A 26,424-nucleotide genomic window follows, 5' to 3' on the forward strand; every position below is an offset into this window, starting at 1 on the left:
GCATTGCAAGCAGGAGATTCACTTGCATATGAGCAATATTGTTTATAGATACTTAATTGTATCAACAACAGCCCTGACTTTCTTGTCAGTATCCTTTGGATCGATGAGGCAACATTTACACGAGATGGGATATTCAGCATGTACAATCTTCATACATGGTCAGCGGAAAATCCTCACACCATTCAGTAGTCCCATTTCCAAGTGAAGTTTAGTGTCAGTATGTGGGCAGGCATTGTAGGCGATAACTTTATTCATTATGATTCCCTGCTCTCCTAAATGATGATCATTATTTACAGTTTTTGCACAGAACATTGCCAACACTTCTTGAAGATGTTCCTTTAAGTGTATGTGCCAATATGTGGTTTCAGGATATTGACAAGAAAGTCAGGGCTGTTGTTGATACGCTTAAGTATCTGTAAACAATATTGCTCATATGCAACTGTTATTACAACACAGTGCCTCTACATTTTGGGTAACAAGTAGGAATATTCTTAAATGATTGTTACCGAAATCACTGGATTGGCTGCAAAGGTCTCATTGCTTGGCCACCATGCTCTGAATTTTTGTTGGATTTTTGTGTGTGGGGTCACATGAAGCAAATTGTTTATGCCACAGAGGTTAAGAACCGAGATGACTTGTTGAATTGCAGCCACAAAGCTTCCACTGTTATTAAAATTAATACAGTGCTACTCACACATGTACAGGAATCCTTTTCACGCTGTGTTGAAACCTGTCTCCTGTCACATGGTACTCAATTCGAACATCTTCTGTGATATTTCTTTTGATCACTTCAGTTTGATTGTAGCACTAATAAAATTTGTGTACTCCTGCTGTACAACATTGAGTTTCTGTGTGCTCTTCAATTCATAGCTAAATTTTAATGAATGAACATTGATTGTTCTGAATTTTTTGGTAACATTATTCAGTACTTAGTAATAATTAAAAAAAAAAAACAAAAAAAAAAAACATAAATAAAACGTTTCTAATTTAAAGTAAGCTTTTTTCATAATGATTGCTTTTCATAAATTTACTATTATACGCAAAACACTAGAAGCAAAAATGATGTTGCTAATTTGTTTAATGCTTTAACTCAAAAGCCGTTGCTTCTACTTCAAACTGGGTGTAGACTTTTCTTCTTGTATTTTAATTAACTATTCCCTTGATAAAAATTTATGTCAATTTCAAGGGTGTGTGTGTGATAAACATTATTTTATAATATATATTATTTAATACTTTCCTTTTGTTATTTTTCTTAGGCCAGAACCTAGATCTTCTAATTCAGAACCATATTTTGAAGATGATGAAGAGGAGGAGGAAATTCTTGGCTCAGATGACGATGAACAGGAAGATCCTAGGGATTACTGTAAAGGTAATTAAAAGACAGTAGATATTTTCTTAATTCAGGTAGCTTCCTGCCACTCCCCCACCATGCTTTCAAAAGCATTAGATCTTTATCTTGAATTAGCAAATTTTTAGGTATCATAAAGAATTTTAATTGGGTACAAAGTGAGTGGAAGATCGAAAAGCTTGTTTGAGTATCATCTTTGCATTAATCTTGAAAATAATTTGTGTTTACTCTCTGAATGGATTTAATGCAATCCTAGAGGGTGTTCATAAAGTCTGGAATCAGTATAAAATGATTTTTTATTTATTTTTACTGCAGGCCAATGTATAATAATTAGCATTAGTAGAGGCATTTGATGCAAGAAAGCAAGCTTATGCAGCATCAGCCGGAAAAAAAACAAAAAAAAAACCACTTCACCACTCTGCTCGTTCAAAATACCTGTCCAACTGAGCCTTAAACTTATTTAGGCTATCAACTTCCACGACAAGGGATGGAAGTCTGTTCCACCAACCAACCACCCGCTGGCTAAAGGCAAATTTCCGCACGTCTATCCTACATCTGTCTTTCCTCAATTTGAATTTATGCCCTCTCAGGTGATTATTCTGAGTGAGAGAAAGAATCCCATCAGCATTGAGCATGCTCAAACCATTCAAGACCTTATACACCTCTATCAGATCACCTCGCTGGTGTCTAGTCTCCAGACACTGTAATTTGCAAAACTTAAGCCTTTCTTCGTAAGAGCACCCCTTTGTTCCATTCACTAATCTTGTTGCCCTTCTCTGTACTCGTTCCAGCAGCTCTACATCCTTCTTGAAATGAGGCCTCCAGACCTGTATACAGAACTCTAGGTGTGGCCTGACCATTGCCTTATACAAGGGAATAATCACCTCCTTATCCCTGCTAGAAAAATTCCTATATATCATTGACAATACACCATGAGCTACTCTTGCAGTCCGACTGCACTGTCAGAGAACTTCATATCTGCCAGCACAACCACACCCCCAGGTCCCTTTCATTCTCTACCACTGTCAGTGTAGTACCACAGAGTTGATACGTTGCTCTGGGGTTGCTGTTTCCCATGTGTAGTACTTTACATTTGTCAATGTTAAACTTCATTTGCCCCCTCTCAGCCCATCTGCTCAACCTTTCCAGATCCTGTTGCAGCAGCATAGTGTCAGTAGTGTCCTTGACAACCCTGCCTACCTTTGTATCGTCTGCAAACTTCGACATTAAGCTTGATATACCCTCATCAATATCATTTTATGAATACAGAAAACAATAATGGACCCAACACTGAGCCCTGAGGGACTCCACTAATAACATTAGTCCACGACGAGCAGTGTCCATTGATTACCAATCTGTCTTCTCCCCCTCAACCACCCCTTTATCCACAGCAGCAATTTGCCTCCAGTGCCACACTGCTCCAATTTGTGCAGCAGTCTTCCCTGTGCAACAGTATCAAAAGCCTTTCTAAGATCCAAGTATATAATATCAAAGTTATTCCCTGCATCCAGTTCCTTTGTGACTGCATCATAGTATCCAATCAAATTGGTCAGGCATGACTTCCCCTTAACGAAACCATGCTGTGTCCAAGCTACAGCTGGTCTTGTCTAAATGATCCTGCAGTGCTTCTTTAACTAGTGCCTCCATTAATTTTCCAGGAACAGAAGTTAAACTCGCAGGTCTATAATTACTTGTGTCAGCCTTTGATCCTCCTTTGTGAATTGGGGTGACATTTGCACATCTCCAGTCTGTGGCTACCTCCCCTGACTCCAAGGAAGCTCTCATAATTATGGCTAAGGGTTTGCTTACTTCCTTTGCTGCCTCCTTTAATATAACTGGATAGATCCCATCCACCCCGGGTGCCTTTCTTGTGTTTATCTTCAACAATTTCTCCTCCACTTCTCCACTTTACTCTCAGTTATTACAAGATTCTCTAGCTTACTGCTAGAGTTGAATACACCTCTGACTTTCCCCTTGCTAAATAACTCGACATGTGTGAATGTCGATGCAAAATATTCATTTAGTTTGTTAGCTACCTGAGCAGGATCATCAACAGTTGACCCATCAATATCAAGTGGACCAATCTGATTCATCCCCTTCCTTCTAGAGTTTACATAAGTAAAGAACTCTTTGCTGTTTTTCTTTGCATCCCTTGCCAAAGATTTCTCATAATCTGTCTTCGCCTGCCTAACCTCCTTTGTAACTTGGTTACAGATCAACTTGTATATGTTATTAAGCTTATAAAAGCACATAAATTATTCTGTTGTGTGAGCGTGAATGATGCATACGAGTAATAGTTGCAATAGAGTTCATTAACAATCATTAAGAAAAAAAAAAACAAAACAGTATCTCCATCTGAAGTAGTAAAACCTTTGAAAAAAGTTTAGTTTAAGGGCATGGATTCTGTTACTGATAAACCTCATTCTGGTTGTTCCAGTATACTGGAAATTCCAAAGAGTATAGTTCATAAAGGCTTTCACATACAGAAGATTCACTCATACAAACTTAAACTCCACCTTTCAGATTCAGGCAGATGGGCTTAAAAGGAGTAGTGGAATTAGCTTTAGAAAGTTTTTGATTCAGTGAAGATGACTGGGCTAGCCGGGTGGGTAAAGTGCCTGCCTGGCAACCCAAAGGTTGCAGATTAGAATCCTGCCTTGGGCTTGGATCAGAGTAGAAAATGCAAAAACCTTGGGAGGTGCAATATGGTCACAGAAGCCAACGTGCCAACAACTAACAAAAAAAAAAAAAAAAAAAAAGATTCGGTGGATTTTGCTTATGGAAAGTTTTATTATGCAAAAATCAAATTTGCAATGTTTCAAGGAGAGAATTGTACAAGCATTTGCATCCATCAGTTCTGGCATGCTGGAAAATATTCAGGGAAATATACTGTATCATTTACATAAATGTTTCTAAATTGTGTGTGTAAGGGGAATTCAAAAACCATGTTCCAACAGCTACTAGGTAAGTGTACCTAATAAAATGGCAGGACAGTGTATGTTTTTTGATGATATTCTTTCTAGAGCTTTTATATAAAAATATAAAAGCTCTGGAGAGAATATTTAAATTTTTATATTTATATATTTTTTTTTATCTGAAGAAGTTGATTATTGCACTTGATGCAATATTGATTTTCACTTTGGCTGCAAATTGTTCCCTCCTTCTGTTGCATATCTGTACCTTATTAGATAGGCTTTATGTGCTCTCTTGAGATTATAAATAATCCTTGGTCCAGTGGCTGCATATGACTGCTGTCTTTAGCAGAATGTGCTGTATGATCTGAATGTGCGATGATCTAGAATCATCAAAATGTACCTTTTTTTTTTTTCTGAAACCATTCATCATTATTTACTGTCATGTCCACTCTCAGTAAACAAAACTGAAAATTTTTTATCATAAGCCAAGCACTTCTGTTGGCCTCTTAATTACATAGAAGTTGGTTGGCTTCCATTTGAAACGTCTTGGCTTGGAAAATTTATCTGCTGCAAGTGAGTGCAATTTTGTTCTACTATCTGCATAGCAGAATGGTGATTCTTTGTTTACTTAATTTTCCACCATTAAAAGATGCTTCTTAAACAGCAGGTGTCTAGTTCGTGAGATATTTTTTAAGAATGAACTGTACAGAATACAGCCAGTCCGGAGCTGTATCTTTGGAAGCTGATCCAGACTTGCTATAAACATTTTTCAAAACTAAGCTATTCAGGTCCTTAAATCTTTGGAGCAAGCCATTGCTGCTTTTGAGGTTGCTAATTCCAGGTTGTTGAATTAGATAATTAGTCTTTTCATGCAAAACTGGTCCTGATATTGGTGAATTACATGTACCCATTTGTTAGTACCACTTAGTTTTGTTTCAAGCTACTCATGTTTAGCACAATGAATTTGTTTCCTTTTTTTTTTTTTCCCTCCATTACTGCTCCATTGTCCAACACTTATTTATATATATATATATATATATATACACAGGCAACCCCCCCCCGTAAACATGGCAATTCTACAACATGGTTTCGCTCTAACACGATTGATAAATTGCGGCAATCCTCGCACAACACAGTACTTATATAACACGGTTAGAGAATTTCGGTAAACCTCGCATAACAAGTATTCAAGTGTTGAGGAGTGGACCCCAGGGTCTCCCCCATTAGCCTCTGTTATTCATCTTGTGGTGGAGCTAAAATGTCAAAGCCAGCCATTTTTATGTAGTGTTGTAGTGTGAATGGGTAGTGACAACAGAACAAACACTACACTTTGGCTCTTAGTAGGTGAGAAATGGAAACACCCAGTCATTCTCACATTCCATCCCTGCCACGAGGAGGCAGCCAGAATCTAATCATCTTGCCCACATTCACTTAGGAAACCCAAGTGAATGGGAATAAAAGAAAAAGTATAGGGAATCAGTAGGGAGAAGTATGGGAACTGGAAGGGTTGGTGAAGAATACAGATGGATTCATCATAAAAGGAAGAGAGAATAAAACTTAGTAAAGATAAAAAAGAGGATATGGAGAGTGGAAACATAATATATTTGCCAACCTCACCCCACAAAGAAAACCACCTAACACAAAACAATAACCCCATTAATGTACAGCATTACAGGGTATTTTTCAGCTTTGGTGCCAGGGAAAACCTTGCTGTTTTGTTGGATGTAATTTTTCAACATTTCCACTCTCTTTGAATCCCTGCTGTTGACTTGCTAGTCAAAAAAAATAAATAATAAATAAATAAAAATAAAATATTGAGAAATCCTTTTATTTTATTTTGTTGGGAAATTCCCGTGTTATGTTCTGTGCTATTGAACTTGTGGAAAAATCTAGATTTCAAAGTTTTATTGCTATTGGATAGCACACCAGGCCATCCAAAAGATTTTAAGTCATCCAAATGTTGAAGTTATGTTCCTACCAGCAAGTTGTACTTGGTCAATACAACTTCTTTCATTCAGCCATTAGACCAAGGCATTATATCCATCTTCTCTCATTACATCAGAAAATCGTTACAATGGAATTCGGAAAAAAAAAATATTCCGAATCTATTGAAGTAATTGAGGCATGGAAACATGGAACTGAAGTTTAACCTTGACAAATGCAAAAGTACTGCATATGGGTAGAAGTAACCCCAGAGAAATGTACCAACTGTGTACTACACTTAAGGTGGTAGAAAATGAAAACCTGGGAGTAATTGTGCAGTCAGATATGAAGTTTTCTGAGCAATGCAGACAGGCTGCCAGGGCAGGTCATGGGGTTTTGTCAGTGATATATAGCAATTTTGCTATCAGGCAAAAGGAGGTGATTGTCCCTCTGTATAAGGCAATGGTCAGGCCACGCCTTGAGTACTGCGTACAGGTCTGGAGGCCTCATTTTAGGAAGGATGTCGATTTGCTTGAGCATGTACAGAGAAGGGCAACAAGATTGGTGAGGGGAATGAAGGAATTAAGCCTCTTACCAAGAGAGGCTTAAGTTCTGCAAATTGCAGTGGCTGGAGACTAGGCACCTGCACAGTGATCTGATTGAGGTGTATAAGGCCTTGATTGGGTTGAGCACGCTGAATTATGATGGGATCCTTCCACTTGTTCAGATTATGAACCTAAGGGGGCATAAATTCAAATTAAGAAAGGACAGATGTAGAATAGATGTGCGAAAATTAGCCAGCGGGTGGTTAATTGCTGGAACAAACTTCCATCTGTCGTTGTGGAAGTTGATAGGTTGAATAAATTTAAGGAGGAACTGGACAGGCATTTAGAGGGAATGGTGTGTTTTTTTTTTTTTTTTTGGCTGATACTGCATAAGCTCATACACTTGCTTTCTTGCATCACATGCCACTACTACTACTACATTTCTCAATTGTGGACTTCACCAGAATCATAGCTTTATTGCTGAAAGAAGTAAATCCGGCAATGTTAAATGCATGTGGAAAAATGTATGGCCAGAGTCAGTTCATTCAGGAATGCCTGAATGAATTGACTCTGCCTGTTCGATATGGTTTTCTGCCTGTTTGATATGGTCGAACAGGCCGAAAACGGAATCGGTGCGAGTAGAACTTGCTGGTAGGAGGTGAAGGTTTAGATGATATGACTACTGAAGCCCTTGTGGGTAGCACAGTTTGATAGAATCGCCCCTCCCCTCCCCCACACTGGGTGGGCAAGACCCAGGTTCAAACCCATAGATGATGGGAGGAATTTTTATGGGTCTTTTTCACAACATGGCTATTAGTTGGGCTCAGGCAAGGGTACCATGGCTTTTCATCCAGCAAAACAAAATCGACCTCAGGACACACGCAATTTATAGACAATATACACAGAGTAACATGGCCTTAGTTGCCTATGCTCCTAAAAATGACATGATTACTGAAGACGTTCAAGGATTACTGGTAGAAAAAGAGGCTTTTGAAGCAAATTTTGTGGAAATCACATCAGCGGTAAAACCAAATAAATTCAGAGGATGATAGCACAGATAAATTCTAAACTTCCAAATTTTACATTAAAAAGCAGGAAGGCAAAAAGTTGTCTGAGTAATTAGAATCTTGTTTTTTGAATGCAAATTCTTGAATGAAAGGAGCTCAAAGTTCAAAAGGGAGCTCCAAAAATGCCTAGTTTCATATGATGAAATTCATAAAGATTTATCAAGCAAAAGCAAACAAACCCACATTACTGATTTTTTTTTTAAAGAGAGTAGAAGATACATGAAATCTAGAATGTTTTTTTTTTTTTAATGAAATAGTTTATTTTTGTTAGCTTTTGGAACATACCCCCCACACTTTTGTACTTTTTCTTAGTCCTGTATAGCACTGTTCCGCACATGACATTTTATAGGAACCTAACTACCGTGTTATACGAGGGTTATCTGTGTTATTTCAGATTTTCAGTATTGTAGACAAAGTAGCAATGCGATGTTGTAAAATTTTACTTCTTTCCATCCTATTAGACTTTTGTATAATTTTTTTTTTTTTCATCATAATTGTTAGATGAGGTTTAATATAAACACACTAACTTAATTTAAAGACATTCCAAAAAGACATCAGCTGAGCTCCTTTAAAAATAAATTATAACAAAAGACCAGTTGAACTCAGTGCAATTGCAACTGGCTGTAATGATTTTTTCAATGTATATTTATATTTAGCTACCACAAACTGGCTATTTTTTACATAAAAGTAAATTCTAATAAGTGTTATATTTTGGGAAATGCAGGATCTGGTGGTCACATACTTGCTGTTGGTGGGGAAATAATAGGATATCTGTGCCAAGCTTTGTTATTAACTGTACAAAATAACATTTTTCACATAGTAAAATTGGACCTGGTATTTGTAATATACTTGTCAACTGAATTTTGTAGTAAACCAATATGTTTATGTAAAAAAGCTTATCCTTTCACAGCAGAACCTTCATATAAAGAGAATTTTCTATTAAATGAGTTTGTATTAATGAGATATTTTACTGTATATTTCAAGTGCAAGTGTTTCAGAAATAGAGGGGGGGTACACATGTTTATAGCATTGAAGGATCATTCAGAAGCATCCATATATCAAATGCAGCTGCAACATATTGATTCCATGAGGCTTGACTGTACATCATTATCAACATTGTGTTGAATCGTTCACTGAGCTTGCTTTTGGCTCATTTAAGTGTTGGCTCAGAAGGTTATTTCTACATTTGTTGCTGATGAGACATGTCATTCCAGTGCCATGTCTTTATCACCAGTAAATTTCTATCACTGGGACATTGAGATACAAATTTAATCAAAATTATAGAAGCACGTGGCATTATCCACTCTCAAAAAATTCTCTCCTTGCCAGGAGGAAGTATTATGGCTGTGATCTTTTGCGATTTTTACAAAATATTATTAGTTGCTTATTTATCAGAATGTACCATGATGAATATTAGATTACTAGGCTCAATTGTTCAGCATGCGATTTAGAAATATTATTAGAGCTAAACCACTCATCCTGCAGCTCAGATTTAATACAAAAGTGAATGTAACTGGTTTCTAAAATCATTAATCTCAAGGTCTAGGTCAGGGCACTGTTTTGGAAGAGTAACTTTCAGAATTTTATTTAACACTTATTAAAAATACTGCAAAAAATTGGAACAAATTCTTGAAATACTAGGAAATTATACTAAAAAATAGCACGGGTCATCAAGTATTTTTCATGTGGAAAAAAATATGTGCACTTAGATATCTTTGGATGAACCCTAAGGGGGTTGTGACGATGATTCATGGGTTCACTCTAAAAATTCTATGATGTCTTCAATTTTTATAAAAAATATTTTTATTAAAAATAATTATTTGAAAATGTATAGTCTGCATGAATCCAGATGACCAGTTAGTTAGTGTTATTAAAGATAATAATATAATGCATGTTGTTGGTGAATTTTGAATCAGACCTATCTTAAAATTTATGTAAATTTAGATATAGATGGCACTGTGTGCAGAAACCCTACTTACATAACCCTGCAAAATTTTATAATGCTTGTTTTATTGATAATAAGGGTTTTTCCTGCTTTTTAAATGGTGTGGGTCTTCAGTAAAATGTTTAGTAAGGAATCGGACATAAGTCAGTGAGTTCAGTAAAATATAAAATAAATAAATATGTAAAGGTTTCATAGAAGTAAATTTTCTATAATATAAATATTTTAAAATTATAACAGCCATAATGGATCATTGGTTGAACACTGGAAACATGAGGAAAAACGATGTTGAAAAATATGTTGAAAGGCAACAAAGTCTTCCCACAAATTCAACTCAAGGTGACCAAGAAATTAGTAAAATGCACTCAACTGATCAACTTTTTCAAATAGTGCATAAAAATGTTCAAGATATCATTATAAAAACGAACATTAAAAAGGAGAAAAATAATTCCGATTACATTAAATTTGGATTTTTATTCCTTGGGATGATTAATATCCATGTCCACAACATGTCATTTGTTGAGAAGCACTTCTTGCAAATAGCAGTTTGAAACCTCTTTTGTTTCAACGTGTTCAATGAAAACAAACTATGTCGATAAGCCTTTTGATTATTTTTAAACGGATGTTGCACAAATTAAAAATATAATATTAATTCATATATTTCTCTCAATAATCAAGAAAGCAAAAAAGTGATTGAAGCTTTATACAGGCAACACTGGTATAACACGGTACTTCTACAATATGGTTTCGCTCTAACACGATTGATAAATTGCGGCAATCCTCACACAGCACTGCTTATATAACACAGTTTTGCTCTAACACATTAGAGAATTGCGGCAAACCACGTATAACCCTATTAATCTATTAATCTTGATAAACTTTATTGTCAATTAAATTGTATTTTTAACTCTATAAATACAGTAATACCCCGAAGTTACGCGATAGGTGGGTCCGACGAAAATCGCGTAAGTCGAATTCGCGTAAGTCGGGGTACAACTTTGCATATAAATACATATAAATTTTGCTTAATTGGGACCAAGGACTAACAAAAACACTAGTTTAGAAGAAAAATATTGCATATGTATAAAGAACAATTGCAGTTCTTTATACATATTAATACAAAATATGTATTAAAAAAACAAATGACTTACATTAAAAAGTTATTTCGATGTCGATGGCTTCATAAAATCTAACAAATTCGTCTGACGACACAGCGCGTTCTTTTTTTCACGCAGAATTTCTTCGTAGCAAGCTAATAATTTTTTTATTCCTTGCTTTGTAGCTATAACGCGTTCTTCGTTGGAGTCTATGTTTTCTAAAATTTTTAAGCCCTTTACAATTGAGCCCTTTTCAATTTTCAACCTCTCAAGTTTGCAATTGTCATGTGCTTTTCGCCGTTGCTTCATTTAGGCCTGTAGCACGTGCAATATCACATGGTCTTTCATTTCGCTCAAAGCGTTTCACAATTTCATATTTTTTCTCTATCGACAGAGGCGGACTGGCCATAAGCCTTACCGGGGAAACCTCGGTGGGCCAGTGTGATTTTGGCCATAAACCATAGTATGAGGCCACTATAAATTTTCCCGGGTAAGAATTTTTGACCCAGTCCGCCTCTGTTTATCGATAATTGCTTTTCTTTTTCTCTCTGAATCTGCAGTGTCTTCACCAGGACGCTTCCTTTTCACACCTTTTAATTAAGTATTTTACTCATTTTTAGGGAATAAAGCATAATTTCAAAACGAGGAGGCATGCTTGATACGCATAAACAAAGCTGCACGCATGTAGCAACTGAATAAACAACACCATAAAGGCAGAGATACACTATTAACACCTCACATTTCTAGGGGTTACTACCATAAAACAATAAAAATCCAGTTGCGTTTCTGCTAGTGAAATCTGTTATAAACTGGTAGTAAACTCGATCTAATTGCATTTGCGATTATACCGATAGCTGGAATTGTGTTGGTTTTTACGTTATTATGGTGAAATGTGTTTCCCCTTCACTGAAAAAAAAAACATAAAAGCAGCAAAGTTGAATTTTGTTCATCTTTCGCTCTCATTCTCCGCCGTTGCACCGTATATCGATAACATATGAAAAACGACCTTGAAGATAGTGGGCGGCAGCGTTGCCAAACGAAAAAATCAAGAACCGCATAACTCCGAGTTCGCGTAAGTCGGGGTATTACTGTATATATAACGACTTAATCGTAACAAATAATTAATACATAACTATAGTGGTACACGTGATACGGAAGTTGTATAAAGGGAACACTAGATACCGAAAAAAAAAAAAAAAAAAAAAAATATATATATATATATATATATATATATATATAACATAACTGTTTTGGGATATAACTTAAGGATTTAATTTTTGTTTTAAATTTTATTGAATTGAATTGGAATCATGACTCTGACCAGAGCAGCAAAGCAAAAGGCTCAAGCTAATGGGAATGCTGTGGTTCAGGGGAGAACTGAGGGGGGCAGTTGCCCTCTGAATCACAGTCTATTAAAATGCACTGTTTGCTTGATGTATGCGGAGCAGTCGGGTACGGGACATGATACTGCCAAGGGGGATGTCTTTGTGTGTGCACGATGTAAGGAGTGCAAGGAAATCAGGCGACAACTCAGCGTTGTTCTGGGCCTTTATGAGACCTTGAAGGACAGGGTGGATGCCCTCGAAGGAAATAAATTGAGGGGCCCATCAAGCTCTCAGCTGCCCACATCAACGCCAGAGCTTGCACTTGGTCATCAGGCAACACAGGGGCAGCCCCCTAGGCAGAATGCGCTGGTCCCACAGGAACTAGTAGTTGTTGGTGACTCTATTGTCAGGGAAACGGGGAACATGCTTTGTAAAAAGGATAGGTGGAATAGGACCAGGGTATGTCTACCAGGGGCAAAGGTTGATGACGTTGTAGAGCGGATATCATCTTTTAAGGGCACAAAAGGTGATATAGTTGTACACGTTGGCACTAATGATATTAAGAGTAGGAGACCGGCGGAATTACTTAGCAAGTACAGGTCACTGTTGAAAAAAAGCCGTGAATTAGGGTTGAACTTGAAAGTGTCTGCAATTCTGCCCAGACACGATAGGAGGGAGTATATGATGAGAGCCTTGTCGATCAATTCGGCCCTGGAGGGATTGTGCAAGGCTCAAGGGGTAGAATTTTTTTCAGCCTGGACTGTACTTGTTAACAGGAGAGATTGCTTCTACAGGGATGGGATACACTTAAATAGAAAGGGTGCAAGAATTTTTGCTGATGCTGTCGAGGCAGTGTTAGGTGGGTCGGAAAACTGCTAGTTGGGGGGGAAACAAGGACTAATAGATTAACAGTAGCCACTGGCAGAGGTGGAAGTGATTCTTGCACTGCTTCTATTCAAATGAGCAGAAGTCTGAAAAACAAGATGCAGGATATTTCAGAGACTGCTGGTAGTCATTGCGTTACAAGTAAACACATGGGTTGTGTTAGGGTAGCTAAAAATAGAAACAGGTGCATGTATACCTGCGTGTACACCAATGCTAGGAGTTTGGTAAATAAATTTGATGAATTTGAGGTATAGCTCAAAACATCAAAGGCAGATATTGTTGGGATATCAGAGAGACGTGGTGTCACACAGATATAAGTAATGCGGAACTGGAATTTGGGGAATACAATGTATATAGAAAGGATAGACAGGACAGGAGGGGAGGAGGGGTTATGCTATTAATTAAGAAACACATAAATTCAAAGGAAGTGAAGCCAGTTGACATCGATGGACAGGGCAGTGTCGAGTCAGTTTGGTGTGACATAAGAATAGGGAAATCAAAATTGAGAGTAGGAGTGTGCTATAGGCCTAATGACTCTGATGAGTATAATAATATATTGTACAGGGAAATAGAGTGGGCCAGTAAATCAGAGAGTCTTATAATGGGGGATTTTAATTTCCCAGATATTGACTGGAATTTGTGGGTTGGTCACTCGCACACTAGCAAGGCTTTTGTGGATTTATTGGATGATTGTTTTCTACATCAGCATGTTCGTGAGGCAACAAGAGGGAGCAATACTCTTGATCTGATTATCAGTAGTGATTCTTCATGCATTAAGAACCTGCAGATAAATGAACCACTAGGTGGCAGTGATCACAGTGTGTTGAAGTGGGATTTACTCAAGGAGGTAACTACCATCAGAGGTAAAGGGAAGGGTTTTTGTTTTCGTAAAGGCGACTATGATGGTCTGAGACAGTATTTAAATTCTATACAGTGGGACCAACTGATGATGTTACCAACAGCAAACTCAAAATGGGAAGCATTCAAGGAACTAATCTTGGTGGCTACCAGGCTTTACATACCAACTAAGAAATATTGTTCAAGGTTTAGGCCTAAATGGTTGTCAGATGGACTAATGAGACATGTGGCAGAGAAGAAAAATGCATGGGATACATACAAATTAATGGGTGACATGGAAGCCTATGATAGATATAAGTTGGTCTGTAACCAAGTCACAAAGGAGATTAGGCAGGCAAAGGCAGACTACGAAAAATCCTTGGCAAAGGATGCAAAGAAAAACAGAAAGGAGTTCTTTACATACTTGAACTCGAGAAGGAAAGGGATGAATCAGATTGGTCCACTGGATATTGATGGTTCAACAGTTGAGGATCCTGCTCAGGTGGCTAACAATCTAAACGAGTATTTTGCATCTACATTCACGCATGAGGAGTTATTCAGGAAGGAGAATGATGTAGGTAAAGTAAACATTGGCAGTAAGCTGGATGATTTTGTAATAACTGAGAGGAAAGTGGAGGAGAGATTGTTGAGGATAAACATAAAAAAGGCACCTGGGGTGGATGGGATCTATCCAGTTATATTAAAGGAGGCAGCAAAGGAAGTATGCAAACCCCTAGCCATAATTATGAGAGCTTCTTTGGACTCAGGGGAGGTACCCATAGACTGGAGATGTGCAAATGTAACCCCAATTCACAAAGGAGGATCAAAGGCTGACACAAGTAATTATAGACCTGTTAGTTTAACTTCTGTTCCAGGTAAATTAATGGAGGCACTGGTTAAAGAAGCACTGCAGGATCATCTAGACAAGAATTCAGTTATAGCTCAGACACAGCATGGTTTTGTTAAGGGCAGGTCTTGCCTGACCAATTTGATTGGATACTATGATGTAGTCACAAAAGAACTGGATGCAGGGAATAACTTTGATATTATATATTTGGATCTTAGAAAGGCTTTTGATACTGTTGCACATGGAAGACTGCTGCACAAATTGGAGCAGTGTGGCATTGGAGGCAAATTGCTGCTATGGATAAGGGGATGGTTGAGTGGCAGAAGACAGAGTGTTAATCAATGGACACTGCTCAACGTGGACTAATGTTATTAGTGGAGTTCCTCAAGGTTCAGTGTTGGGTCCATTGTTGTTTTCGGTGTTTACGAATGATATTGATGATGGGATATCAAGTTTAATGTCTAAGTTTGCAGATGATACAAAGGTTGGCAGGGTCGTTAAGGACACTACTGACGCTATGCTGCTGCAACAGGATCTGGAAAGGTTGAACAGATGGGCTGAGAGGTGGCAAATGAAGTTTAACATTGACAAATGTAAAGTACTACATATGGGTAACAGTATCCCCAGAGCAATGTATCAACTCTGCGGTACTACACTGACAGTGGTGGAGAATGAAAAGGACCTGGGGGTAATTGTGCAGGCAGATATGAAGTTCTCTGAGCAGTGCAGACGAGCTGCAAGAGTAGCTCATGGTGTTTTGTCAATGATATACAGGAATTTTTCTAGCAGGGATAAGGAGGTGATTATTCCCTTGTATAAGGCAATGGTTAGGCCACATCTTGAGTACTGTATACAGGTCTGGAGGCCTCATTTCAAGAAGGATGTAGAGCTGCTGCAACGGGTACAGAGAAGGGCAACAAGATTAGTAAATGGAACAAAGGGTTGCTCTTACGAAGAAAGGCTTAAATTTTGCAAATTACAGTGTCTGGAGACTAGGCACCGGCGAGGTGATCTGATAGAGGTGTATAAGGCTTTGAATGGTTTGAGCATGCTCAATGCCAATGGGATTCTTCATCTTTCTCAGAATAATCACCTCAGAGGGCATAAATTCAAATTGAGGAAGGACGGATGTCGGATAGATGTGCGGAAATTTGCCTTTGGCCAGCGGGTGGTTGGTTGGTGGAACCGACTTCCATCACTTGTTGTTGAAGTTGATAGCCTAAACAAATTTAAAGCTCAACTGGACAGGTATTTCGAACGAACGGAGGGGTGAAATGGGAGAGGGTTTTTTTTTTTTTTTTGGCTGATGCTGAATAAGCTTGCTTTCTTGCATCATATGCCTCTACTAATGCTAATGCTAACCCGGTATTTTTGAGCTTTTGTGTAGGGAAAAACCTGCTATTCAGTTGGATGTAATTTTCCAAAATTTGCATTCTTTTTTGTGAATCCCTGCAAAAAATATTATGCAAAAAAAAAAAAAAATAATAATAAAATAAAATAAATAAAAAAGTAAATTTATTGGGAAATTCACATTTTATATCATTGGGAAATCCCCGTGTTAGGTTCTGTGCTATTTGAGACCATAAAAATTTGCGACTTCGAAGTGTGCACTTCGTAACTTTTTGAGGTTTTTGTAAGGTTATTTTGGTTTTTATTTGATCGTTTATAAATTTTTCTGGATGTGTATTACTAAATTTTGTTCTTAAGAAGCGTATTGGAATAATTTATTTGTTCTAAATTAAATTCCAGCCCTAAATTAATTTGGATAACTGCCAGTTTATTTAAAGAATGGATTTCTAAAAAAGTATTTAAAGCCAAAAAGGTTAGATTTTAAAATTTTATTACTATTGGATAATGCGCTAGGCCATTCAAAAGATTTAAGTCATCCAAAATGTTGAAGTAATGTTCCTACCACCTAATACAACTTCTTTAATTCAGCCATTAAATTAAAGGCATTATACTACCTTTTAAACTCATTACCTCAGAAAATCGTTACAATGGATTTTGGAAAAAAATTGATTCCAAATATATTGAAGTGATGGAGGCATGGAACCATTTTTCAGTTGTGGAATCATAGCTTTATTGCTCAAAGAAGTAAAACCATCAAGATGTGCATGTTGGAAAAATGTATGGTCAGAGTCAGTTCATTCAGGAAATATGATCCAACCAGCAGAAAACAGAATTGGTGCAAAGTAGAACTTGCTAAGTCGGTAGGAGGGGAAGGTTTTGATGATATGACTACTGAAGACCTTCACAAATTACTGGTAGAAAAGAGGCTGGCAAAGTGGATTTGGTGGAAATGGCATCAGAGGTAAACCAAATCAATTCGGAGGATAATAGTACAGATGAAAATTCTGAAGTTCTAAATTTTACATTAAAAAGCATATGGGGAAGCATAAATTTAGCCGAGCAATTAGAATCTTATTTTTTTTTTAACACAGATCCTTTGACTGGAAGGAACAACAAAGTTCAAAAGGGAGCTTCAAATAGCTCCATACCATGTAATTTACAAAGATCTGTCAAGCAAAAGCAAACAATTCCAGAATACTGATATTTTAAAGAAAGCAGAAAATACATGAAATCTGGATGCTGCAGAAGAAAGTTCATAAGGTGAAGATATTCTGTAACCGAGAAAACTTTCTCGTTTGATTGTGCTTAGCAGTAGTGAAGAGGAAGAAGATTAAATAAACGTACATTAACTGACATATTATCACTGTTTGTAAGATGTTTGTTCAGTTATTACTATTTTTAATAAAATTTTTCTGATAGTTAAATTTTTTAAAATATTTTTAATAAAAAGCTTTTTTATTTTAATAAAAAGTTTCTGATAGTTATAAAAAAAAAATGATGTATTTTTGTTAGCTTTTGGAACATAACCTTCCTTTTTGTATTGGTTCTTAGTCCCATATAACGTGATTTCGCACTACACGAGATTTTATAGGAACCTAACTACTGTGTTATACGAGGGTTACCTGTATTTAGTAAATTACCAAATTGCAAAGGCTGGAAAAGCTCATACTATCGCAGAAGAATTTATTTTTCCATGTGCAAAAGCAATTGTCAAGTGTATATTTGGGGAAGATTCAGTTAAAAAGTTGGAGTAATATCTTTTTCTAATAACACAGTCTTTCCAAATACATGATATGTCTGATGATGTTGAATCAGTTATTGTAGAAAGAGTTCGAAAAAGTGAAATTTGCGGTTAGGTGGGACCACTAGTATTTCTAATCTAGCATCTAATTGTATTTATAAGATATGTAGTAGTAGTAGTAGTGGCATGTGATGCAAGCATATGAGCTTATGTAGCATCAGCCAAAAAAAAAAAAAAAAAAAAAAAATTACAAAACAATTCCCTCTAAATATTTGTCCAGTTCCTACTTAAAATTTATTTAACCTATCAACTTCCACAGCATTCATGTACCTGAATGATGGTAAAATGGAGGAAAATGTTATTTTGTTGCCTTTTGTTGTTGTTGTTGTTGTTTTGGTTTTTAGGAGCATTAGCAACTATGGCCATATTGCTCTGGGATATGCAGTGGTCATTCCCTGACCTTTCCGCATCTTCCATATTTGGTGGTGAATGGCTCGAATCCCGGTCTAATCAAGAAGCATGTGATACGCACTACTGCTCCTTCCCACCTGGCTACGGTGGTGCCTTGTTGCCTTTTAACAGCATGTACGACTGGAGAAGATATTTTTAATCTAATTAATTTTTATTTTGGAGAAAAATAAATAAATTGGCCCTTTTATTGTGGGATTTACACAGATGGAGCAAAATCGATGACAGGAAAATTTGAAAGATTAGTTACTCGCATAAAAAATATTAATGCAAATATGTTATGGACACATTGCAGCCTATGTAGGCAAGCTTTGGCATCAGACAAATGCTACAACTGAAGAGTGTGTTAGATGATGCTGTCAAAATAGTTAATTTTATAAAATCAAGACTATTTACTGCTTTATGCAAACAAATGGCAGCGAGCATGTTACACTTTTAACACAAACAAATGCACGCGATCACACACACACACACAGGTGCCTCCGTAGCCAGTTGGGCAGGAGCAGCAGTGCGTAGCACATGCTTCTTGATTAGACCGGGGTTCGAGCCTGTAACCACCAAATACGGAGGATGCGGAAAGGTTAGAGAATGACCACCGCACATCCCCAGAGCAATATGGCCTTAGTTGCTAATGCTCCTAAAAACCAAAACAACAACAACAACAGCACACACACACACATACACATGTTAGGTGGCTTTTTCATGGCAATGTAATTACTCATTTATTCAAGTTCAGACGAGGGTTAGTAGTTTTCTTCACTGATCATTCTTTTCACCTTAGTGAGTGTACAACAGACAATGCATGGCTACAAAGGTTAGCATATTTAGCAGATATCTTTTCAGAAATAACAAACCTAATCTATCATTACAAGGTTCAAATACAACCATTTTCAATGTTGAAGGCAAAGTTTAAAGTATGATAAAGAAATAAAATTTTGGAACAATGCAATTGAGACAAGTACAGAATGCTTTAGCTTATATAATTTTTTTGATAGAAAATGAACTTTGGACCAAATTGTCAAGAAAGATGTCAATAATCATCTCAAATTTTTAGAAGTGATTTTCAGGGAATGTTTTCCTCAAATTTCTAATAAATTAAATTGGATTCATAATCCATTCAATGAGTACATGTCGTACATGACTTAACTATGGACAAAAGAAAATCTTATCAGTTTTTGGCTTGAATTTAAAAATGAATATCCATCACTTGGTGACAAAGCTTGTAAAATCCTCTTGCATTTTCCGTGTGTGTGCATGTGTGTTTTCAACTTATTACTGCCTTAAAATCTAAATACCACAACAAATTAAGACTTTATCTTCTGTTTACCCTAATGCTACACTTTGTTCAATTAAACAAGCCCAGAAATGTCATTAAGTTTATTATTTATTTGTTTTTTTTTTTTAACTATTAATATTATGTTATGCATTCTTTACAATTTAGGTGTTGATATGGGAAATGTAGTAAGTGCCAAAAATTCGACTTTTCATTTTTTTGCATGGAAAAGGTAGTAAATGCCAATGCCAGTAGCACAGAGAACATAGTTAGTCCATAAGTTTCAATTTGCAAATATTTGTTGTAATAAAGTCAGTTACAAAGTGATCACAAATCGTTTTTGCTTCCCCTGAAAAGTTTCATTTTTGGCCCTTACTACCTTTCCCGTGTCAATGCTTCAATTATTGTAGCTTCTTTCATTATATGTAGATTACAATTTATATTGTAATATCATGAATTTGTGAAATAAATATATTTTCCATAATATATTTATTTTTATTCTTAAAAAAAATACAAAAAACACTCCCATTGTCACGTATTGTAATTATTATTATTTTATTATTATATATTAGTGTTCTAAATTTTAGCAGTGAAATAGAAGCAGTTTTTCAGAAAGAAACCATGATTATTTAAAACACTTAATAATATAAATAAATCTTAAAACTACTTTAGAGAATATTAACTTGCCTTGGTTGTTCAATATAAATTTTGTGTTGAAAGGGATTTGGAAAACAAAAAAGTTTGGCAAAAAACTAGTTTTGGTGACATTCTTTACATTAAATGATCTACTCTGCTACTGCCGTGTTATCAATCAATTTTTTAGGGAATTGTGGAATTGTCACTTGTACACATTACATTTGAACAAGCCTCTTCATCAACTCCTCACAGCAAATTTCGAAAGCTGTTATCTTAATGGAAACTTAAAGCCCTCTCCATTGCCCACTCTGTTCATGTAAAGGAGACATACTTTAACATAAAGACACTACTGAATGCAATTCAATACAGCACTCAACAATGGAATATTTGTGGTGATGTCAATGTCATTGGTATGTTAATGGGCATACAAGGAGAGTTCACAAAATATTGTTGTTTCTTATGACTATGGGACACCCATTCTACTGCAGACCATTACATCAGACATGACTAGCCTCAAAGAAGTGTGTATGAGCCAGAAACAAGGAGTGTGCAGTATGTTCCATTAGTGGATCCAGTTAAAATTTTCTTTCTGCCTCACCACATTAAGACGTTTGCTGCCAGAATGTAAACTTGTATCAAAATGAACTGCAATTTTTCTGCCTTAATGCAAATATGCTTCCATTTCAATTTCAGTCAATAAATGAGCACTGTAAAAGGAAAGGCACATGAAATGAACAACTGTTCAAAAGCAGCACACTGATTGAACTGTTGGCCATTTGCATTATGGCTGAGATTTTGCTGCATCAGTTGCACTGTGTAGAGAGCACTATGAAAGCTGTATACTTGGTTCACAGTTTCTTATATTCTTTGCTTGTGTTGAAGTTTTATCTAGTTTAGTTTTTTCAACAAGAATAAAAGGTAAAATTAAGATTATGCTTGCTGAATTTTAATTCTTTAGTTTGGGATGCTGTTGGTGGCTTTTTGGCATTATTGTCCTGGTCCTTGTGATCTCCAACTGTGCTGTAAAAGCTGTATACTTGGTTCACACTTTCATATGTTCTTTGATTATGTTCAAGTTATTTTATCTAGTTTAGTATTTTCCACGAAGAAAAGATAAAATTTTTTGAAGATTATGCTTGCTGAGTTTTAATTCTTTAGTTCGAGAGGAAAAAAAAAAAAAACAATAAAAACATAAATTTTATCAGTGTAAAAACAACATTTTACACTGATAAAATTTGTGTAAAAATAGTTTTCCAATAAAACTTTACCCCAAAGGGTTGTTATAATGGCACCACAGCCTGGGACATCTCTTTATAATATATCTGCTCTTTATAATATATCTGATACTGAAATGGATTTCTGTTCAAGTTATGCAGATTCTGAATCTCATTCAAATGCATCTGTGGATGTTAGAATGCTACAAACAACACATGCCAGCATTACTTGGAGTGATGATTCTTCAGGCGAAATCCTTTCCATTTATAAAAGCACTGGCTAGTTCCAGTGTCCCAGAGAAGTCCCAAGGCACACATAAAGGACCCTTATGAATGTAAGTGGCAGCAAATGTATTAAATGGCCTAATGAAGAGTTTTATGAAAGTGATGGGTAAGATGATTTGAGAGGATTTCATTACTTAGGTATGAAATTTCCAAAGATCAGTGCCACAAAAATGAAAGACTGTCTTTGTGGGGCCTCAAATTGAAGAGCTACTGCAAGATGAAAGCTGTGAAAAATGCCTCCGTGTTAATAGTAATAGCATTCACCATATAGTGCAAGGAAGCCACAGGCTTTTGCTGCACTGGCAGAAAAGAAAAAAAAAAAAGTAGATAAGAAAATGCAAATTATGTGCTTCCACCTTCACACAGGCAACTATTCAGTTGACTTCTGAATTTATTCAAACTGTCAGCCTCAACTACCTACAAGAACAGCTTGTTCTAGCAATCAACAACTCATTGGCTAAAAGAAAACTTCCTACAATCTAATCTAAACCTCAACCCCCTGTAGTAGTGTCTTTTTTCTGATGTATTTGAACTAAAAGCATATCAGGCTTTCGAATAGGGCTCTCTCATTCAAAAAAGAAGTTCAGAAACTTCTTGATGCATATAAAGAAATGAGATGTATGTTACTGAAACTTCATTGCTTGTATTTGTATTTAGACTTAACTGAAAACTTTATCAGGGGTCTGTGATGAGCAGAGTGAATGATTTCATCAAGACATTGAGTTAGTGGAAAATAGCTATCTATGTTTCTGAAAGGAATGTTTTTTAGAGCAGACTGCTGCCAGATGTACTGCAACATTCCAGACAGTGTGCCAAAGGAAATCATCCACATAATATTTCTAAATTGTACACATCTTTTTTACATAGTACTTAATTGACAAATTTTGTATAAAGTGCTTTGGGTTTAAACTGTGAAAGTGATAAAATTGTAATTGTAACCAGTCTCATGTGTTTTATAATTAATTAACTTATACTGATATTATCAGCAATTGTATTATGAGAACTACACATGCTGAAAAAAAAAAAAAAAACTGAGAACATATTTCAAATTGGCATGCAAGACTGATTTAGAAAATTGTTTTTGTCTTTGATGGGTGGGGGTTGATTTTATTGACCAAGGTAATTTATAATAGAAGCTAGTTTATTTCTCTCTCTCTCTCTCTCTCTCTCTCTCTCTCTCTCTCTCTCTCTCTCTCTCTCTCTCTCTCTCTCTCTCTTTTTTTTTTTTTTTCCTTGTATCCGAATTTAAGATTTTTTGAGACAAAGATACCTGTCAAAAGGTGATGATAAGGAATTGATTTTGATATTAACAAAAATTAATTTATAATTAAAAACTTTAAAAATTTGTTTTTGTTGCCAAGTTGTGTGTAATTCAGTCAATTCACTGTTTTGGTGTGAAGATATGAATAAGGGTATTAAGCAGTTTAGCAGTACGGGTCGTGGTGGGTAAGTCAGTTTTATGCATGGTCATTGTTTCTTGGTATATTTAAGCATAGCCAACTGGTATACCTTGAGGATTTTTTTAAACTCGTGTTTTCATTCATATAATGCAAAAAAAAAATTGAAGTTATATAATTGGCAGATGCAAGTGAGAGACTATAAATAAACTAATAAATAAATTTTTGCATTTTGGTAACCAACTTTTCTGGAAGAATTCTTTGAATTCTGTGGTATCCTTGTATTGAATGAAATGGCATTATTAAATAATTATTAGGTAGGAAAAAATAATGTGGCATAACTCTTGTATATGAGTATGTAGATATGATATTCTAATTCTCTGAACTGTATTCAATATAATTGTTAGTAACCTTCTTTATTGTAGAGGAGTCAGTTCTCCATGACGGATTTTTCCTGATTTTTGTTAGTATCAAAATGGCAAAACTATGTCGGTAAGAAAATTAAATAAAGATTAATAAAAAAAAAAAAGAAAAAAAAAAGTGGCACCCTAGTTTTATATTATTATTATTTTTATTAGCCATATGGTGCAAGGAAGCCTGAGGCTTATGCTGCACCAGCCAAAAAAAATTCCTGCATTACTGAGAGAGAGAGAGAGAGAGAGAGAGAGAGGAATCAGCAAGAAAGAGAAAAGAATGATGGTATCCAGCTCAGAACCCTGGGTTTGCCATGCCCATACTCATCAGATATGAGCCCCTGGGTTTAGGTTATCTACTTCTAAACATTTATTTAATCCCTCTTTAAATTTGCATAGCTTTGCCTCTACAAAGCTAGTTGGAATATTGTTCACTCGCTAACTAAAGGTAAATTTTCTTATTGTTTTTTTCTTGCATCATTTGCCACTACTAATACTACTAATTTGAATATGCATGTTTCCTTGTTTATATCACCTGAGCAAGAAAAAATAGAGGTAAAGGGTAATAGTCCCACTTTAAGTGTGATCAGTACTTTTAAGGCCCTAAACACCTCATTCAAATCCCCCATTCAGATGCCTGGTTCAAACTTTGCAGCCCATTAAAATTTAGTCTCTTCCTCTATGAATACCTCTTTGCATCATAACTATTCTTGTTTTCCTCTCTAGTAGCCCCTTCAAGAAAGTTTATATTGTTTCTGAACTGACTCGCACCTTGAATACTGTATACAGTATTGAGGATGTGATCTAGCCATTGATTTGTATCTTTACTTGTAAAATTTGCATACATCACATATGCCTTACTACACCGTTGAGAAATAAAACTTTATATGACTATTGCAACCCCCCAGGTCATTTTCATGTTCACCTGTATTAAGTGTGTTATTCTTGTATTAATAATTTAACTTGAGGTTACTGCGATCCAGATGCAGAACTTTACATTTATTAACGAAGCTTAATTGGCATTTTTTTAATACCAGTTGTGTAATTTGTCTTGCAACATTTCCCAATCTCTTTGTTGATAATCATGCCTATTTAAAATATGTGTTCTGTAGGGCAGATGTGTGCTGAAATTAAAACTACTTGAAGTAGATTAGTGCATACTTTGCTCCACATAAGAAATTGTTTAATCCTTTAATAGCATACAAAGGGAAAAAAGCATTTAATTTGAATACTTCAGATATCATTTGGGCCTTCATTTTAAGTCTTTCGTTAGTAGTATGAAGAGAGAATCCAAGAATGACAGAAAACTATAACCTTAAAAATTAAACTAAATTACGGAAAGTATCTATAGTTTTAAAAGTTTGGTTTAAACAAATTGTCTACAACATTTGCTTTCCAAACTGTGTGTTTGCTATTTAAACCAGAATCAGAACTGTCAGTTCTTGGTGCACCCCAGCATAGACCTCACTGTCTACAAGACTCAGTTACCTGCTTTATTCTCCTCAGACTAGATACTTTCATTTGAAAGTTGGCCAACCTGAGTAGTATAGTGAAGTTGTTATCCTGGGAACTCATTATCTCAAGAAAAGCACGCTATATTTTGTTGGGATCGAAGGTTCTTTCTGAATTCTGGTTTTATGAAGCAACTGGGATTGCCTGACAAATATATGTTATTGGCCATAACAGTGCAGTTCTTCGCAGACAGAAATTCACTGTGTAGCTTTTACAATGTTGTTGGCTGAAGGTTAAATTGTGGAACCAGGGATCCTCGTGAATATTCAGAGGGTGTCTATGAGTTCGAAAGGATTATTCTCTAGTGGAGTGGCAGTGGATGTATACACAGTGGGTGGTCTGATGGAATGGGTTGATGCACTGTTGATGTGGTTTGTGTGTCATAATGCACATCGCTTTTTTTTTTAAATCTTTATTTTTATTATGGCAAGTTGTCAGGAGTTTCAAACTAGGTTCAGTGTATGTCCTTTAAAATTTTAATTTAAAATAATTTTAAAAGAAACAAATGCCTTTGTTTCTTTTAAAATTAGTGGGTATCATATGAATGAGAAACCTTTCTCATTCATATGATACCCAAAATCTCATTCCGAAAGCTACGGTTACCTGTATTTTAAGGATTTTAGTCATATTATTTTAGTTATTGTAACTATTTTAACTATTTTATCGCTTTTAATGTAAATAGATCAGTTTTTATTATTCATTGTACATATAATTTCAGTAAAAATATTTTATTTAATTGCATGGTTGGTGTTGAATGTAATCATTATGAATCTCTTGAACTTTTCCTCCTTAATAACTGATTAAGGTATACAGTTAAAGTCATTTGTCCTTTGGGTACCTCAGTTCACATCTTAGTGATGATCTCTTTTCCAATGGAGATTCCATGGCTATTCTCAGCCTCATGTTTGAAATTACAGGAGTGTGAATGGGATGATCATTTTAAAGGAGTTTCAATTTATCACAATTCTGCAGAATGACATCTGTTTATCAACAGTTCAATTCTCTAAAAGCTGTTTTGCTTCACAACCCATTCTTTGGCCCATTCTCATATGAAGGAAGATTTAAAATGGAAGGCATCTTTCAGAATGACATCAGTATAAAATCTTCAAATGGGATGTATACAGGGACTTAAATACTAGTAACTCTTCTTTGATTTCAAAGTATTTACACTAGAATGGTTTGTCAAACAGGAATTAAAACCTGGTTAGCACAGTACTCCAGTCTCCAAGAACACTAGGTCTAATCTATAGGCTAAGGCTAGTTAAGCAATTTGTCCAAAATTTGGATACTCATAGTGAAGGCTTCCAGCATGTATGCTTAAAGTTGTCTGCATGCTTATTCACATACCACCGAACTCTAGTTGATAGCTATTAATAATATTGGCATTAATGAAGTTTCTTCCAC

At 35.8% G+C, this 26,424-nt stretch overlaps 1 protein-coding gene across 1 annotated transcript in view; it reads left to right on the forward strand.

The window, feature by feature from the left end:
• The window catches only part of LOC150086288 (SRSF protein kinase 3-like), a 406,569-nt gene that overhangs the window by 28,495 nt on the left and 351,650 nt on the right, over positions 1-26,424 (forward strand). The window contains exon 3 of the mRNA XM_090374450.1: positions 1,257-1,369. Within this exon, the coding sequence (XP_090230576.1) occupies positions 1,257-1,369 (113 nt within the window). The remainder of the gene's footprint in view (positions 1-1,256; positions 1,370-26,424) is intronic.

This window comes from Mastigoproctus giganteus, chromosome 5 (genome assembly GCF_048544385.1).
Source record: "Mastigoproctus giganteus isolate SK-2022 chromosome 5, ASM4854438v1, whole genome shotgun sequence".
Classification (NCBI taxonomy): Eukaryota; Metazoa; Arthropoda; class Arachnida; order Uropygi; family Thelyphonidae; genus Mastigoproctus; species Mastigoproctus giganteus.